This window comes from Rhynchophorus ferrugineus, unplaced genomic scaffold (genome assembly GCF_030347505.1).
Source record: "Rhynchophorus ferrugineus isolate W39M unplaced genomic scaffold, kcgeb_rfMv2 rfM3, whole genome shotgun sequence".
Taxonomy (NCBI): Eukaryota; Metazoa; Arthropoda; class Insecta; order Coleoptera; family Curculionidae; genus Rhynchophorus; species Rhynchophorus ferrugineus.
The window spans coordinates 47,744,623-47,760,893 of NW_027472582.1; the positions used below are offsets into that span (position 1 = coordinate 47,744,623).

Below are 16,271 nucleotides of genomic sequence, written 5' to 3' on the forward strand. Positions count from 1 at the left end.
TGCCGAAACGTAGTCAAAATATTGGATATTCTTTTTCTTTTCAGAACCAAACGCAGATAGAAACCTACACTAACTTAATTTAAATGACCAAATATTTTAATATCAGATATCATACACAGATCAAACGTTGATTTTAAATATAACATTTAGTATAAAATCATATATTTAATATGAACTGTTTTTTTCAGTTATGGCAGAGTTTAGGGGACATATTCTTATCGTACCTGTTGGGTTACTTTTTAATGGTCTTCTTCGAGGCACCTTGGGCACAACTGGAATCGGTAATTTACAGAAAGAAGCCACAATCAAAGGAGACAGCCTATGAATCAGAGAAACCTCTCAATATCGTTGATATAAACAAACAGGATAAAACCAAAAAAAGTGATCAATTATAGATGTAGGTAATTTTAATAAAAAGTTAAATGTTTGACAGATGTGTTATTACTATATGTATATGTACCATAGAATTTTTAAAACACGAAGCTACAGCTACTTAATGAAATGAAAAATATACAATAGAAAATTATTACTTTCACTTAATAATAGTTTTTGATGCAATATTCTTAAGCTGTCAATTCTACAAGCAATCCATACAGTTTCCATATTAAATAGAAGAATGCTTAAGCTACTCTTTAACATATATATTGAGTGAAAATATTGAACAATTAAATTTAGTTTTCGTTATTTAACAAGTTCTTTAATAATTATTCTTCTTAAAAAGTCGTATAGATAGAAACACGGACAAAATACTTAGATCATTAACATTGTAATTGATTGATAAAATATACAATAAATAAAATACCATAACACCTTTTTTCTTCAAAGAAACAGCAATGGCTAACCGATTGACGATAACCGATTATATTAATTCCAATAGATGTTTTTCAATTATTAATTAATCGTACGTAAGGATAATAATAATAATAATAATAATTCAATAACAATTCATATACTTTCAAATGCAATACATCTGATTTAGTTACTTCAGACAAAATCAATTAGTTAAATAATCAATTAAAATCATCAATCAATCAATTAAACGGTTCGTTTTATTTTAAAAATCTTACTATTTTTTGATCACCGTTGTATATAGATACATGATATAATTAATTTTAAAGCTGAAAGGTATCGAATTCGACAGAACAAAAAACTACGAGGACAATTTAATAAGTCAGTGACTCTTGTTTGTCGCTTTGACGAATGTCGTCATTTTGCGACCGAGAACAAAGATAAAGTGTATGTATAAAATAATAAATAAAATTAATAAGACAAACAGGGAGACAAAAAATATAAACAGTATATATACAATTTAAAGTCCAATTTAAGGCACAAATTCAAATACCACCACAACAAAGTAGAGAATTCATGCAGACCGCATACACTAGCACCCACACCGATGTGGCAATAGTGATTTGGTTAGCAACACGCATCTCAGCATGAGTCAGACTATTTGAAGATAGTCGATCTCTCGCAAGTCGTTTTGTATCTCCTATTAAGAAATTCCTGAAGTTATGCAACCAATACATAGCCTTAAGCTGGGTTAGACGTGGGCAGTCGCGTAGTATATGATAGACAATAACTCACAATCAGCAGACGGGCTCGAAGTCATCAAATAAGACTGCGAGAAACGACAGTAACCCGATCTCAGTCGATTCAGTGCTATAGTACCGTGACGAAGGGTAAGAACTTGAAGAGAGAAGAAAAATTCCCTATTACTTCTAAAGAGTTCCTCTCCATAGCCCAATGAAGCTGTTTATCGCTCTTATTTTTAAAATCTTAAGCTTTCAGATCGTTAATGTGATGTTTCTAGAGCAGCCGGCTGTCGAAAATAACTCCCAAGAACCTTATACGGTCAATAGTTGGGATTGGAGTGCCATTATGATAGAGGAAACAGTTAAACAGACAGTTAAACCTCCAATAGAGGTTATTTACAGAGAACTTTATAGAGGAAATAATGAATAAGAATAAGGTGGAGAAAGACCAGGAAGAGAGGCGGTTAAGTACCCTTGAAGAAGCCTTTCTTCAAGATTTAGAGACTTGAATAAATATGCCGTCAGCAAAAAATCGGTAGGTGAGCCTCGAGTCGAGAAATTTGGTTATTGAGTCTAAGGAAGTTATAAATGAAATTGGACAAACAACTGAACGCTAGGGAACTCTAATCGATAGAGAAAGAGAAACCCTCTCGAACGGACTCGAATGGATCTGTTGTTGAGATAGTTCTTAATGAAGTATAGGATGTTACTTATGAGTCCAAAGGAGTCTAGATTGCTGATGATTAAAGACCTACTACCCTTATCAAATACATTTTGTAGATCCAATTATAAGACTAACAGATGTTTTATGTCCGAGTAAGTATTTCTTATGTCGTTCGACCAGAGTCCAACCTACATTGATACAAGTCAGATATTAACGAATGGATTTCCAGGAAAGTCGATTAATAAACGCTCAAATACCTTACACAAATGGTTGGTGAGAGAAATGGGATGGTAGTTTGAGGAACCAGAAAGGAACCAAGTGAAACAACATTCACTATAAATGTCCAGCAAGAGGGTAAATGCTTGAGAATAAAGATTCTTTATTGAAGGGAAGGGAATATTGTCAGGTCCAGGAGTAGAGGGGCGGTGGCGAAAGAGGACAGAGGTCCTTGGGAGATTAGGAGATTGATGGGTGGCCCATTAGAGTAGTTTAGCCCACTCTAATGGATGTGGATAAAACCCAATTGGATGTGGATCCAGTAAGGCCAGAGAGAGGTTGGAAGGTACTGTGATCGTAATTTCTTGAGATTTACGCAAAATGCTTATGTTCATGTTATTGAACTGACGTTAAGAGATTTGGGATCCGGGATAGATAGATAGAATTGCCTTCAGAATACAGGCCAGCGATAGAGTTGGAGGAGCGATCTTTAAGTTTTCCAACCCTGTTCCAAAATGATGCTAAAGAGGAACGATAATTAAGCCTTTTGACGAAGGTTCACCAGGACGTTCATTTGGCATTAGCAATGGTCCTTCTAGCTAAAGCACGTTTATACTTGGAAGCAATGAAATTTTGTAGTTATTGTTGAACAATTTTGGAGAGATCTAACGAATGATAGCGCCCATTTCCTATCTCTGATCGCTAGGGAAGAATGCTAATTCCACCAAGGAACAGAATTACGTGAAGGATAAGACTGATATAATAGGATTGAAACGGAGAATACGTGCTTTATCGCAGCTATAAATCTGATAAGATTTAGAGAAGAATCACCCGAGATCATGATAGGTGGGGTGAACTACAATATTATATAAAGACCAATCGGATTTGGTGATATGGAATTTATAAAGCAACGGATATGGAGATAGGAAAGGACCATGCCAAAGAGGGGAAAATACTTTGTGGGATTAGGGTGAGGTCAATTCAAGAAAGGGTAGCCCAAGCTACTTTTTAAATAAAAGATATTTCTTCATTCAGACCGATGAAATTTTGTTGTTATTGTTGAACAATGTTGGAGAGATCTAACGCATGATAGCGCCCATATCCTATCTTTGATCGCTTGGCAAGAATGCTAATTCCATCAAGGAACAGAATTACGTGAAGGATAAGACTGATATAGTAGAATTGAAACGGAGACTACGTGCTTTATCGCAGCTATAAATCTGATAAGGTTTAGGGAAGAATCACCCGAGATCATGATAAGTGGGATAAACAAAGATATTACATAAAGACCAGTCGAATTTGGTGATATTATAGGATTACTTAAGGGGTGAATATGGAATTTATAAAGTAGGACATATGGTGATAGGAAAGGACCATGCCAAAGAAGGGAAAATGCTTTGTGGGATTAAGGTGAGGTCAATTCAAGAAAGGGTAACCCAGGTTACTGCTCTCGGTGACTTTTTAAAGATATAAGATATTTTTTCATTTAGACTGCCATTTTTCCACTTATCTAATTACTTCGAAATATTAGTGCTTCTTAAGGCCCTCAAAATAGACGTTTGTTTCACTCATCTTTATTCGACCCTAATCTCTAAGCCATTTCTTCAAGTTTAGAAACAGAATCTATAGGGTAGCTGTTCCTAGCTCAATTTATGGATTTTTGTCATGAAGACTATAGACGTATACATTCGTGAATTGTCTTGATGGAACAACACTTTTTTCTTTGTCTCTCTTAAATCAACATCAAATCTGTCTAAGAGCTTTTAATAGTTTTCGCCGATGAACATTTTACACTTTTCAAGATAATCGGTATGAATGATACGCGTACATCCCAAGAACTATATCTGACAGAGTGTTATCTACTTGACAAGTTGTGTCTACTTGACAAGTTGTGTCTACTTGACAAGTTGTGTCTACTTGGAATTTTTGGTGTACTTTCACCTGGAGACAATCACTGTTTTAAATGTCCTTTGATCTCCGGTATTTCGTGATATATTCATATTTCGAAACGGCGCAAAAACTCATTCAGATTACGACTGAAGGCCGCCAAGCACTCCTTTGAAGAGGTCACACGGTCGAACTTATAGTTTGAGTTTGAACAATAGATAGCTATATTGTATCCGAATGTTCATGTAAAATGTGATGTATCCTACAGACTGGTGAACTAAAATAAAATGCCTACAGTAGAAGCCACTTCGCATAAGTTTATTTTCCGATCATCCATACACTTCCATGGATTTTATCTGGCTCGACGATCTTTTTGGACAATCTGAACATTTGGTGTCTTTTGGACTGGTACGACCATAGTACTTATTAAGCCTTTCTATGTCTCGATTATGACATTTTTGCACAAAAAGTTATGCTTAACCAGCACACAGAAAATACTATTTTTGTTAAAATTCAAGAGGTTCTCTGCAGTTAAATACCAACTACATGGAGCACATTGCAGACATCTGTTTATAGATGGCAGTTGAGGATCGCAGTGATGGATTTAAAGTTACAGCGGGAAAACACGCACCGATTTATCAAACTGCCATCGTATTAAGTGAATAGCACTAATAAGGATCAATTGTAACTAATTTATTAATTAAGTTTAAATAGTTATACAAAAATCAAAGAGTGTTATAAAAAGGCAATATATTATATAATGTATTACCAAAAGATACATAAAAATTAAAATTAGATAATTATATAAAAATCAAGCTTAAACTATATGGAAATTTGAATGTGGCAATGTAATTTGTAAACTATTATATAAGAAATTAAATAGTTTTTTCGCATTAAATATTTAATTTGTTTCTTTTTATTGTGATAATCGAAGTTTATATATTTCTTCTATACTCTACATTAAATTAATAGGTTTAAATATATGTCCAGTGATGGAATATGAATAAATAAAGATAAGATGAAACAGAAAATCAAGATGATAGTTTCATTTCCACTTAGAGTTTCGCATAGAGCCGTTTTCTCCATTTTCGTTTAGGTTTAACAAATCTTCATCGATGAGTAACTCAAAGTCGCCCAAGGCTTCAGCCGGCGGAATTTTGTTCCATCTAACGCTAGAAGTTAAAAATAAAAAATTAATAACGAAAAAGCTAATTAACATAACATAACGTAAATTAATACGAAACATGTTTATTAAAAGGTATAATATCGACTAAAAAATAATCATATTATAATATTATTAAAGTTCGGTTCCAACCTTCGTAGGGTAAAGACGCATATTAAATTCAGTATTTTATTACGGTTATTTGAGTCTTAAAAACGCATAACAGATGCGGATATCCGACTCTCAGTGGACCTAAAGTGTAGTGAATACATTTTTACGTGACCAGACAAAAAGACTGCATCTCGTTTTTATTAGTGTTCTAAAAATTATTTTCCCTACTTCACTACAGTCCTTTTAAAACTCATTTATAGTATTTTTGGTCAAAAACTAGTTCAAAAAATAATACGCGAGTGAAAAATGAAATGCGTGAAATAAACAATGTATTTTTATTTTATATCTTTTTAACCTTTGGAAGTAAAAAAAATTAAATATTAAAAATCTAAAAATGGCAAACCATAGCGATTCAACCCAATCACCTGCACACTATGGTACAAAATTCGAAGAATCAGCAATAACGCAAACCCCACAAACAGAATGGACTACAGTCATTATCAAAAAACGATTGAGAAGCTCAGAAGACGAAATCGCGAGGAAACAAACAAGGATCAGTGACTATTGGTTACAGAAAGCAATAGAGACAAAAGACAGCTTTAGCGATCTATCGGAAGAAATTGAAGAGAATATACAACCAAGCCCTGAAAAAGTTGTTCCCAAACCACCACCAATAACAGTTTATAAGGTAGGAGTCATGAAACAAATCTATGACGTACTGAAAACTATTACTACGAACTATATAATTAAAACAGTGAGCTATGAAACAATAAAAATCCAATTGTTCGAAGCGGAGCACTTTAAAGTTCTAGTGAAAGAATTAGACGAAAGAAATACCCAGTACCATACATTCAGGCCTAAATCCGAGAAAACATTTAAATTCGTGTTTTAAAAAGGATTACATCACGGGACGGACTTTAATACCACCGCTACCTTGTGCCAGCTGAACAAGGGCACTAGGTCGTAAATGTTCACAATATACGACATCGCATGAGATAGAAACCTTTGCCTATGTTCTATATTGTTTTAAAACATAATGGAAATAATAAGGCGGTGTATAAAATAACCAAATTAGAAAACAATATTATTAAATGCGAACCACCACATACAAAAACAATAATACCACAATGCAAGGGGTGTCAAGCGTACGGGACACAAAAACTTACTGTCGCAAATCATTTAGATGCGTAAAATGTGCACGAGAATGATATGATAAAGTGAAATGTGCTAACTGTAACAAATCATCCAGCGAACTGCAAGGGTTGCGCAGTTCACAAACAACAGAAACTATATCCTGCATTAAGAGAAAAAAGTCATCAACAGCAATAAAAACAATCCACACCTACGAGTCTACCCACTAGACCAAGTCAACCAGATATAACTTATGCCCAAATGATTGAAAATGGTTCAATACAAAATCGAGAAACAACATCACAAACTACTGAAATTAGCAGCAACATCTCTAGATTAGAAAACATGATGGCCAAAGTAATGGATTAAATGAATACGATGCTTGGTCTACTCACAACCGTCGTCAGCAAACTTGCCTAATACCTGAAAACATTAACTACAAAATCGCAGTCTGAAATGCCAATGAGTTCCAACAACACGACAGGGAACTAAAAATTTTCGTAACTGAACAAAATATTGACGTTATGATGGTTTCCGAAACACATTTTACGGACAAACATTATTAGAAAATTCCCAAATATAAACTTCCAACCAAATAAAAGAAAAATTCCGCAAAGACTACCTGCAAGCAACCAGTATAAACATATAGGGAGTGCATGGATTATTAACAATGTTTGCGATTTATTGCCCACCCAAACATAACAACAAGGTAGAACACTTTCAAGAATTTTTTAGTACGCTAGGTAATAGATTTATAGCCGGAGGAGATTACAATGCAAAACATTTAATGTGGGGTTCAAGAATAATAACCTCAAAAGGTAGAGAACTGCTAAAAGCAATAAAAACTCTACTAGTGAACCAACATATTGGCCTTCAGACAGAAATAAAAAACCAGATACAATAGATTTCTGTATTACAAAAAATATTGACCTTTCGACCTGTTCTGATCATTCAGGCCGATATTTTCTCAAAACACTTAAAAAATGTTTTTAAACCTTTCCAGTCTCAGCTACATAAAGATGACGAAAATAAAATTACTAGTTTTCTAGATTCGCCATTTCAAAAGGTACTTACCGCACGAGAAATTAACGGTCAAAAAAGTTAAACAAACAATAATGAGAGAGATTAATATTAAAAAAGCTCCTTGTTATGACTTAATTACAGGAAAAATTTTAAAAGAACTATCGGAAAAGGGTATAAAACTATTAGCATTTATATTTAATGCTATGCTACGAATTAATTACTTCCCTGAAAAGTAGCTAAAATATTAATGATTCTCACACCAGGAAAAATACCAGAAGATGTGAACTCCTGCCGGCCTATTAGTTTATTACCTATAAAGAAGCTAAACTGTATGATAGAAAAAAGAAAAATTATTCCAGAACATCAGTTTGGGTTTCGCAATAAGCATGGAACTATAGAACAAGTGCATAGACTTGTGAACAAAATAAACACTGACTTAAATGCCAAAAGATATTGTTTGGCTGTTTTTTTAAATATATCTCAAGCTCTTGACAAAGTATGGCATACGCACTGATAGACATTTTATTGTAAATCAAGGCGATGAACATACCGAATTCCATCCCATATATTCAGGAGTTCCGCAAGGTAGTGTAATGGGTCCAGTACTGTATTTTCTGTATACGGCTGATCTGCCCACCACAAAAATAACTAATGTGGCAACATACGCAGACTACACAGCAATCTTAGCATCCCATGAAGATTCAGTCACAGCATCAATAAACTTACAAACCCACCTGGAGCAAATACAATTATAGTTTAAGACATGGCGCATTAAAGCCAATGAAACAAAATCCACCCATGTAACGTTTACCCTGCGTAGAAGAACATGTCCACCAGTGAATATCAATCATCGTCAACTCCCTCAAGCAGAGCATGTTAAATATCTTGGTATGCACTTAGATCGACGCCTAACCTGGAAGAAGCACATACTCTCTAAACGAAAACAACTTGGACTTAAATTATATCAAATGTATTGGCTCATCGGGCAAATTTTTTGACAAATTGACAGTGAGCAGAAAGAGCAGAGGAGAAGAAGTTCTTCTTAACGAGCCAAAGCTTGTTCTCCTCCTCCAACAGATCCCACTCAAGCTGTTCCAGGATACCCTACGATCTACATATTAGGAAAAATCTTTATAATATAATGTATTTATAATTTGTTAACCATTTGTAATAACACCTTTGGCGAGGTCATTGGCTGATGACCTTCCCAGGTATGCATACTTTAGTGGCACATCAACAATTGTTTCAGATATTTGCTTTACAACATTTGTATCGTTTAGGTGTTCTAGTGAAAGAAATTTATATACAAACGAAAGAAAAGCAGTATGTGACTTTTTACAATTTGCCCGTTGAAGTCGCAGTTGCGCTGTTGAACGAAGGAGATGAGATCCACAATCAGGTCCTCGCATCGCTCCTACATTGTTAAGAATCGAACGAAACCGAGTATTAACGCAAATATAATCCAACACCGCTGAATCAATATATCTTGGATTTGACTATGTTCGTGGTACTCCGGAAGGTATTGAAATACAGTGTTACCCACTACAAAGTTATTTAATAAGGTAAACGACAATAAACGTAAACCACTGTCAATCATTTCTCCATAGCCAAATTTCTTCCCAGCCAATTTTAGCTGAGACTGAGAGTTGTTGGAGTTGAATTAAACACTTGTTGAAGTTAGTTGTAGAAGCGATCTTTAGTAGTTCTGAACCGTGGACCACGATCTGATTTAGGCTGAGAAGCAATGGCACTAGAGTCTATCCAAAGGAGCAGTGAACATACGTCATCCAGATGTTTAACGTATTCCCTGTCGCAATTTTTAAATTTGTTATAGAGTCAGACAATATTTTCATTTTATTCCAGTTAAAAAAGGATACGTAACAACATAAAAACACGTAAACGAAGGGACCTGCAAAAGCCGTTCGGATGTCAAAATTCTTAAAAATATTAGTTATAACAGAATGCCGAAGCCAGACCGAACAGATTGCGTCTCTAATCAATTACTTCTTGCCCCCTCTTGTCAGTAAAATTCGTTAGAGGTAAATATTTTTACTGTTAAATATTCAGTTTTAAAGTTTTGTATTGAAAGTATTTTAGCGTGTTGCAGATGCGCTAAATATTAGTATGGGCACGATCATTAAAATATCTCAAAAATGAAAAATATAATCTTGGATTCAACGAAAAAACACAGTCTTCATACGAGTGACAAGTATATGAGAGAACAAGTATATCAGAGAACAAGTATATAAAAAGTATAAAAACAGTGAGTAGTTTTTTAATATTAACATAATTTAATACAATTATTTTAAACAAAACTGTCTGGAAAGTATCGATAAATAGCTTGAGTTATGAGATATGGTCTTTGAAGCATGTAGAACACACACTTCGTACACTGTTATATAACCCACGAGGGTTAGAGAGGTCTAATGGAACTTCCAGACATGGCTTTTGAAATAATACAATTTTTAAAACATATAATAAAATCAAAGAAAACTTATTATTTCAATTTGTGTATTTAAATGATTTGAGTTGGAATGGTTAATAACACCTTTGGTTTGGATGAACTTGATCAGGCACATTGAAGAAGAAATTTACAAATGATGAAATCGTAATCGTAAACAAATGGTAGATAGACTGTTAACTAATAGAATTAGTTAGAATTGATAATTTCCTGATAATTTCCAAAACAGGACAGTGAGAGTGGAAACAACTATATGACGACTATATAATGAATATACGATAACTGTAGGAAGTTGTATTGTAAAGTGTGAAAATAGTAATTACTATTTTCAGTCGCTAATTTTTTAACTATCGACTGTTTTGACTGTTTTCAGTCGATAGTTCCCAACGCTAATTAATTTAATCAACAATGGTGTACAGATGTAGTACCAGAAAAAAAAACAAAAAATACAGTGATACCAAAATTACTTGACAAGAAAATACACCATCGAATCAAACAAGAATTAAACGTAAAAGGTAAATATGTTCTCTAATGAAAATAAAATACATTACTTGGATATACAATTGTTAATTAGGTGGATTAGCCCCTTAGGGGATACCACTACCTAAAAAAACACGCCTAGTACTACCTTATGAGTGGTGGGGAAAAGAATTCAATGTATATTTAATAAAACAACTCTAACCTATAAACTATTGTGGCCATATAATTAACTGTAGTTTAAGTCTTTCGATAATAAATGCATTAGATGTACTATAATGTTAAAATAAATTATATTTGATAATATTTTTGTTTCATTATTTTATTTGAACTAGAATTTTGTTAGATGTAAAAGCCAAAATAAACTAAAACTCAGAGTAGATGCGACAGCATTGCGACATTTTGACATCATAAATTTAGATAACATATGTTCACTGCTACTTTGGATAGACTATGGAAGGCGTTGTTTTGTCGACCATGAAACTGACGCCTGCTCATTAGCTCACTACCGGCATAAAACAAACAAGGTAAGCATAACATAACATAAAACACGGCAAACTTCATCAGCGAGCGCGATTTTACATTTTGACAATTCTAAAAGCGATAACCTCCTTCCTCCATAGTTTCCCATTCGTACATTTCATGCTCCAATAAGAAGCCTTTCTCTTGAAAACAAAAATTGGATAAATTCTTTATTGTAGTTTTTGACAGGTTTTGATAGCTTTATGTTAAAACATCATTATTTCCCACTAAAATTCAATACGTGTTATTCCTGTGAACTCTAATGAAATCTAACTTTCTCTATACTCTAACCACATAAACCTTTATGCCAACAAAACACAACTTGTACATGGCACTGCTTTCGATTTTGCTTTGAAGAAAAGTGCAGCTGCCGGACATCTGCGTGAATCACATTGGTGCTACATTAATAAAAACATGAATTCGATTCATCAACTTCAAGTATCAAATAAAATATGACATGATAACACTGATGGGATCAACTTGAAGTGATTTGAACCAGGGAACGTTACCAATGAGAACTAATGTAATCGAACCGAAAATTAATGCATTTTATTTCCATCGGCTGCAAAAATAATCAAGGAATGTTGTGATTTTCTACCTCTCCTGTCATATTTACCATCAATTATTCCCTCCTGGTATTGCTTAACTAAGCAATACTTCACTACTTACGAAAAAAAACAAATTATAGATCGATTCTTAGTTCGCCTCAAGACATCAACAAGTATGCTGCCTGAAAAAAACTAACGGCGGACCACATAGTACTTTGAAAAACATACATTGGATCAACTTTCAATGACCAATTATAAAGAAACCAAACATAGGAGCAGATGTTTCATGAATTTAATCTAACTCAGCTAGCCTTTTAGATAAAAATATTTAATCGCCAATCAAAATTGCCTATCGCAATTTGTAAAATCGTATTATAATCGTATATTAATTAGACAATATATTCCTTCTCATTTTATTTTAGCTAAAAGGAGATACAATGCTGTCTGATACGTTCGAACATGTAACCGAATCAGCCTACAAAATTCGCATGGTTGTAAAACGTCTGTAAAATTCTTCAAAACATTAGTGATAATAATTACAAGTTATAGACTGGCAAATATTTTTGTTGGAGCTTTGCTTGTTTTGATAAATTATTACTGTGGAGCATTAAATGCATTATAATGTTAAAATAAATTATGTTTGATAACATTTTCTTTTTATTGTTTTATTTAGATTCGAATTTTTTTATATATCAAGGCCAAAATGAACTAAAACTCAAAGTTGATGCGACAACATTGGAACGTTTTGGCGACATAAATTTAAATGACGTAAGTTCACTGTTTTGAACGGATTGTTAGATAGAACTTACTCGGGTATGCCACAAGGCGGTACGACAATATTAAAAATATTATCCAATAATTTATGCTTCAAAATCCTATCATTAGCCGTGGTAGACGTTAGAGATGGTGAAGCGTTCACCTAAAAAATATAAATGAGACAAATTGACAGATCCATCTAAAACTTACCTCTATAAGCCACGGTTTTAATTTATTATCGATAATAATATCGTATCCATAACACTCAAAACAATGACGGTCCGTTGCTATCACTGGCGCTATCGCTTTTAAACAATGAATTATCAACCAACTAATCTCGTCGAAGAGTTTTTCTGTCACTTTCTTGCCCCTAGTACTCTCCAAGTATAATCGTAAATTTTGTACACTTAATTTCCCTCCGTGTAAAGAGTTATATTCGCCCTAAAATTAATATTTTAGACATTTACGAAATCCAAGATGTTAAAAAGCAGGTTTATGTAATTTTATTATATTATGCTGGCAATTGTTAAATAGAAATTTTAGTTCCATAAATTTTAAAACACAAATAAATACCAGGGTTTCCTTTCATATTTCGCAATTATACTAACACAGTGCTGCCATCTGACAATTGATATTTTTTATCGTGAAACCCTTTAAGATCATCTTCATCTTTTTTCTATAATCATCTTACATAATCAATATTCTTGTGTCAGCATAGATACTGATTAAAAATATAGAACCTACACTAAAACAATGATATTGAAGAAAATATAAAAGCGTTTTTTATCACTTGATCTCAAATCGCGAAATGAAAAAGCCAACCCTCGTATTAAACTAACTCCACCTAGTATATCACCATTTAACTTACACCATGCTTTTGAACTGATACATTTGTTAAATGGACGTACATATTATCCAGCTCAGCTACACTGGAATCGTACTTCACTGTACAGAAACGACAAAATCCAAGTTTGAATTGATAGGCTTTTAGGGGTCTAAATGATGTAACGAGCACATATAATCTGAGATCAAATTTCTTCCCACCTATTAATAATGGATTGTCAATGTATCTACAATCATAACATTTTATTTCAATATTAGATATTAACATTATTTTACCTGTAAATTCTGATCTGTATACCTACTTTGATATGACATAGCTTTCCTTGGTTAATTGTTGCTGGAAGGGAGTTTTCGATTCTCTAGACCACCGTTTCAGCTTTGAAAGTTTGTTGATAAGAAAGATACCAGATCCTTGGGATCTGCCACATGGTTTCATAATCCAGGTGCTTTGTGGAGCTTTACGGTACTCCTCCACGAACATATTATAATCAGCTGGTAGGACAAATGTAACTGGAATAAAATCTAAATGCAAATACTTTGAATCGCCTCTTTCAGCCATCATATTGCCTTCTTTTTCCAGGTCTCTTCTATAACGTTTAATGTTTTTAACCAGGAGATCTTTACGAGATATTTCGTAATGATTTGGAAAATGATTTATAAGTCTAAAAAAACAAATTGTCTAAGAAGAAAAGAAATATATTAGCCATTTACTGATTGTCGTTCATCCTATATCCACTGTCAACGCTAAATAAACTACGGCAGGTTTGCGTTCCTGCCCAGTATATATTCCAATCATCCTCAGGACCCACTTGTATCCACCCACGTTTTTCACAATTAGTCACCACGACACTTTTATCTAAGTCAGTACAAAAACTTACCCTCATTCTGATTGAAACTTACATTGAAATTTGGATATAACCTAAACATATTGATTAAACATTTTCATTGTTATAGCAACACAGCATGAAGTCACTTTACAAAAACATATATCATAGATATACAATGAGCGTTTTAATTTTGGTGAACCACTTGCCTTATTGCTAGAATATAGTAAGTCCCAATAATGCTCTGGACATGAGTATTGGGTAATTGTTTAGGGATAAATGTACAATTCTGACAAGATATAATCATCTCAGTCATATTAATAAGTAAACCAGATAAAGACTGATGCATGATGAAACGTTTGCTACATTGATCAATCACAGAGTTGATCAATAGACCTCACAAATTTCAGAACTAATGTATATATAAAATAATGTATCAATTAAGAGTAATCAGTAGCTAAAACCTAGGTCAAAGTGTACATTATGGAATATTTTTATAAGAATTTTTCATAACACATTGAAATTTCTATTTAACTCCTTTTATTTAAAATAACCACCCTCTAAAATTAATGACCAATTTTCATACTATATTTGAATAATAGATTGAATAAACCTAGTTATAATTGTTAGACTATATGTGTATTAATAATCCCTTTATTTTATATTTTTAATACATATATTTACATGAACTATAAAAAAATTCAAATTTACATTTTCTACTGTATAAGTATCTAAATCGTAAACCATCCTGGCATTCCTGGCCTATTTTTATTTCTATCTACATAAGCTTTAAATCCATCCTTTGATTGTTTAATAGTTTTTTCATAATCTTCTAAATCAGTAGAAACTTTAGGGAATAAAGTGGGAAATTCAAATTTTTCTTCCTTGGGCTACAATAATTATAATTAATAATCTGACAAGCTTATAAATACAGTATTTCTATTACCAAAGTCACATAAGCATATTTTGTGTCATCATCCTTAACAATATACCCTAATCCAGGATCTCTTCTGGTTTTACCTAGAGCTATTCGAGTACGAACCTCAACTACACTTACATTATATATTTTTTCTAAGTAGTTCTTAATATCATATTTCGTCATTTCCATAGAACAAGCAAACTGAACAATATTAGGTGGTTGTTCGTGCTTAGGTTTTACTAATTTCATCCAAAAATTTGGTAAAAAGACCCTCAATTGCGGTCCTCCTTTCTGATATATTGGATACCTACAATAGACAAATTTACAATTATTAATTATCCTACTCCAAACATAATTAAAAGAGTGACCATCTACTTGACATTGTATTATATCGTCTATTCTATGATCGTCTGTAAGTACTATAAACTCAAACTCTATACTTTGCGGTTATGGAAAAAAGAACTAAGGTTAAGAAATATACAGCTACAGATTAAGTTGTGTATGTTTAGTTGACTATTTTGTTGTACCATAATTATTAATACTTATGATCCATCATTGATTCAGATTTAAATTAAGTATATTTCTAGTGGCCACAAAATTTCAATACGTTGTAAATAAAAGTTGCAGGACCGAAATATATTATATCTAAATCATCCCTATAAAAACAATGAATTAAATTTAACTGAACAGAAATTATTAACTGCTATGAACAGTATTACCAATACTAGATATAACGTAGGGTATAAACATTTTTTCTTTTAAAACTGAAACTTTTAAACTTTTCAACTGAAATATATTATTTTTATGAATCGGTCTTACAAGTTTCAATTCTTTCTTGTTATCTATTTTATGTCATCTCGGTATGATGTCAACTTATTTTCATCAGCAAAAGTAAAACTGTGCGATTACCAGTAATACTACTAGGCCAAAATACAAAGTACTCCATTTTAAATTTTCTGATTGACTGTTTCTGACCGAAAAGCTTATTTAAAAAAGTACTATGGGTATGCAAAACCACACCGTATAAATTTTTTGTTAAGGAATATTTGCCCGGGGCGACATTTTTGTAGTAATCCTGACAACATATTTACAATGTAAATACTCAATCTAATTGTAAAATTGTTGATTTTTTCTTGAGTTAAGATTTTGTCTAAAGTGTACAAATCCATAATCCTGAAGAAAACATGATTATTAG

At 32.9% G+C, this 16,271-nt stretch overlaps 3 protein-coding genes across 3 annotated transcripts in view; 1 reads left to right on the top strand and 2 right to left on the bottom strand.

Annotated features, from left to right (window-relative positions):
- LOC143194441 (nose resistant to fluoxetine protein 6) overlaps positions 1–427 on the top strand; it is a 44,137-nt gene extending 43,710 nt beyond the window's left edge. The window contains exon 11 of the mRNA XM_076401238.1: positions 189–427. Coding sequence (XP_076257353.1) covers positions 189–395 — 207 coding nt within the window. The 3' untranslated portion in view covers positions 396–427. The remainder of the gene's footprint in view (positions 1–188) is intronic.
- A 4,786-nt stretch (positions 428–5,213) lies between these two features.
- On the bottom strand, positions 5,214–14,343 carry TTLL1B (Tubulin tyrosine ligase-like 1B). The gene is made up of 6 exons (XM_076401259.1): positions 14,045–14,343; positions 13,636–13,995; positions 13,359–13,560; positions 12,701–12,931; positions 12,544–12,653; positions 5,214–5,471 (listed from the first exon to the last, which is right to left on the bottom strand). Exons 1-6 carry the CDS (start codon positions 14,215–14,217, stop codon positions 5,345–5,347), a joined length of 1,203 nt encoding a protein of 400 aa, XP_076257374.1. The 5' UTR covers positions 14,218–14,343; the 3' UTR covers positions 5,214–5,344.
- A 446-nt stretch (positions 14,344–14,789) lies between these two features.
- On the bottom strand, positions 14,790–15,598 carry mRpL23 (mitochondrial ribosomal protein L23). The gene is made up of 3 exons (XM_076400034.1): positions 15,445–15,598; positions 15,104–15,383; positions 14,790–15,047 (listed from the first exon to the last, which is right to left on the bottom strand). The coding sequence occupies exons 1-3, from the start codon at positions 15,456–15,458 to the stop codon at positions 14,889–14,891; spliced, it is 453 nt and encodes a 150-aa protein (XP_076256149.1). The 5' UTR covers positions 15,459–15,598; the 3' UTR covers positions 14,790–14,888.
- Between the last annotated feature and the right edge of the window lie 673 nt (positions 15,599–16,271).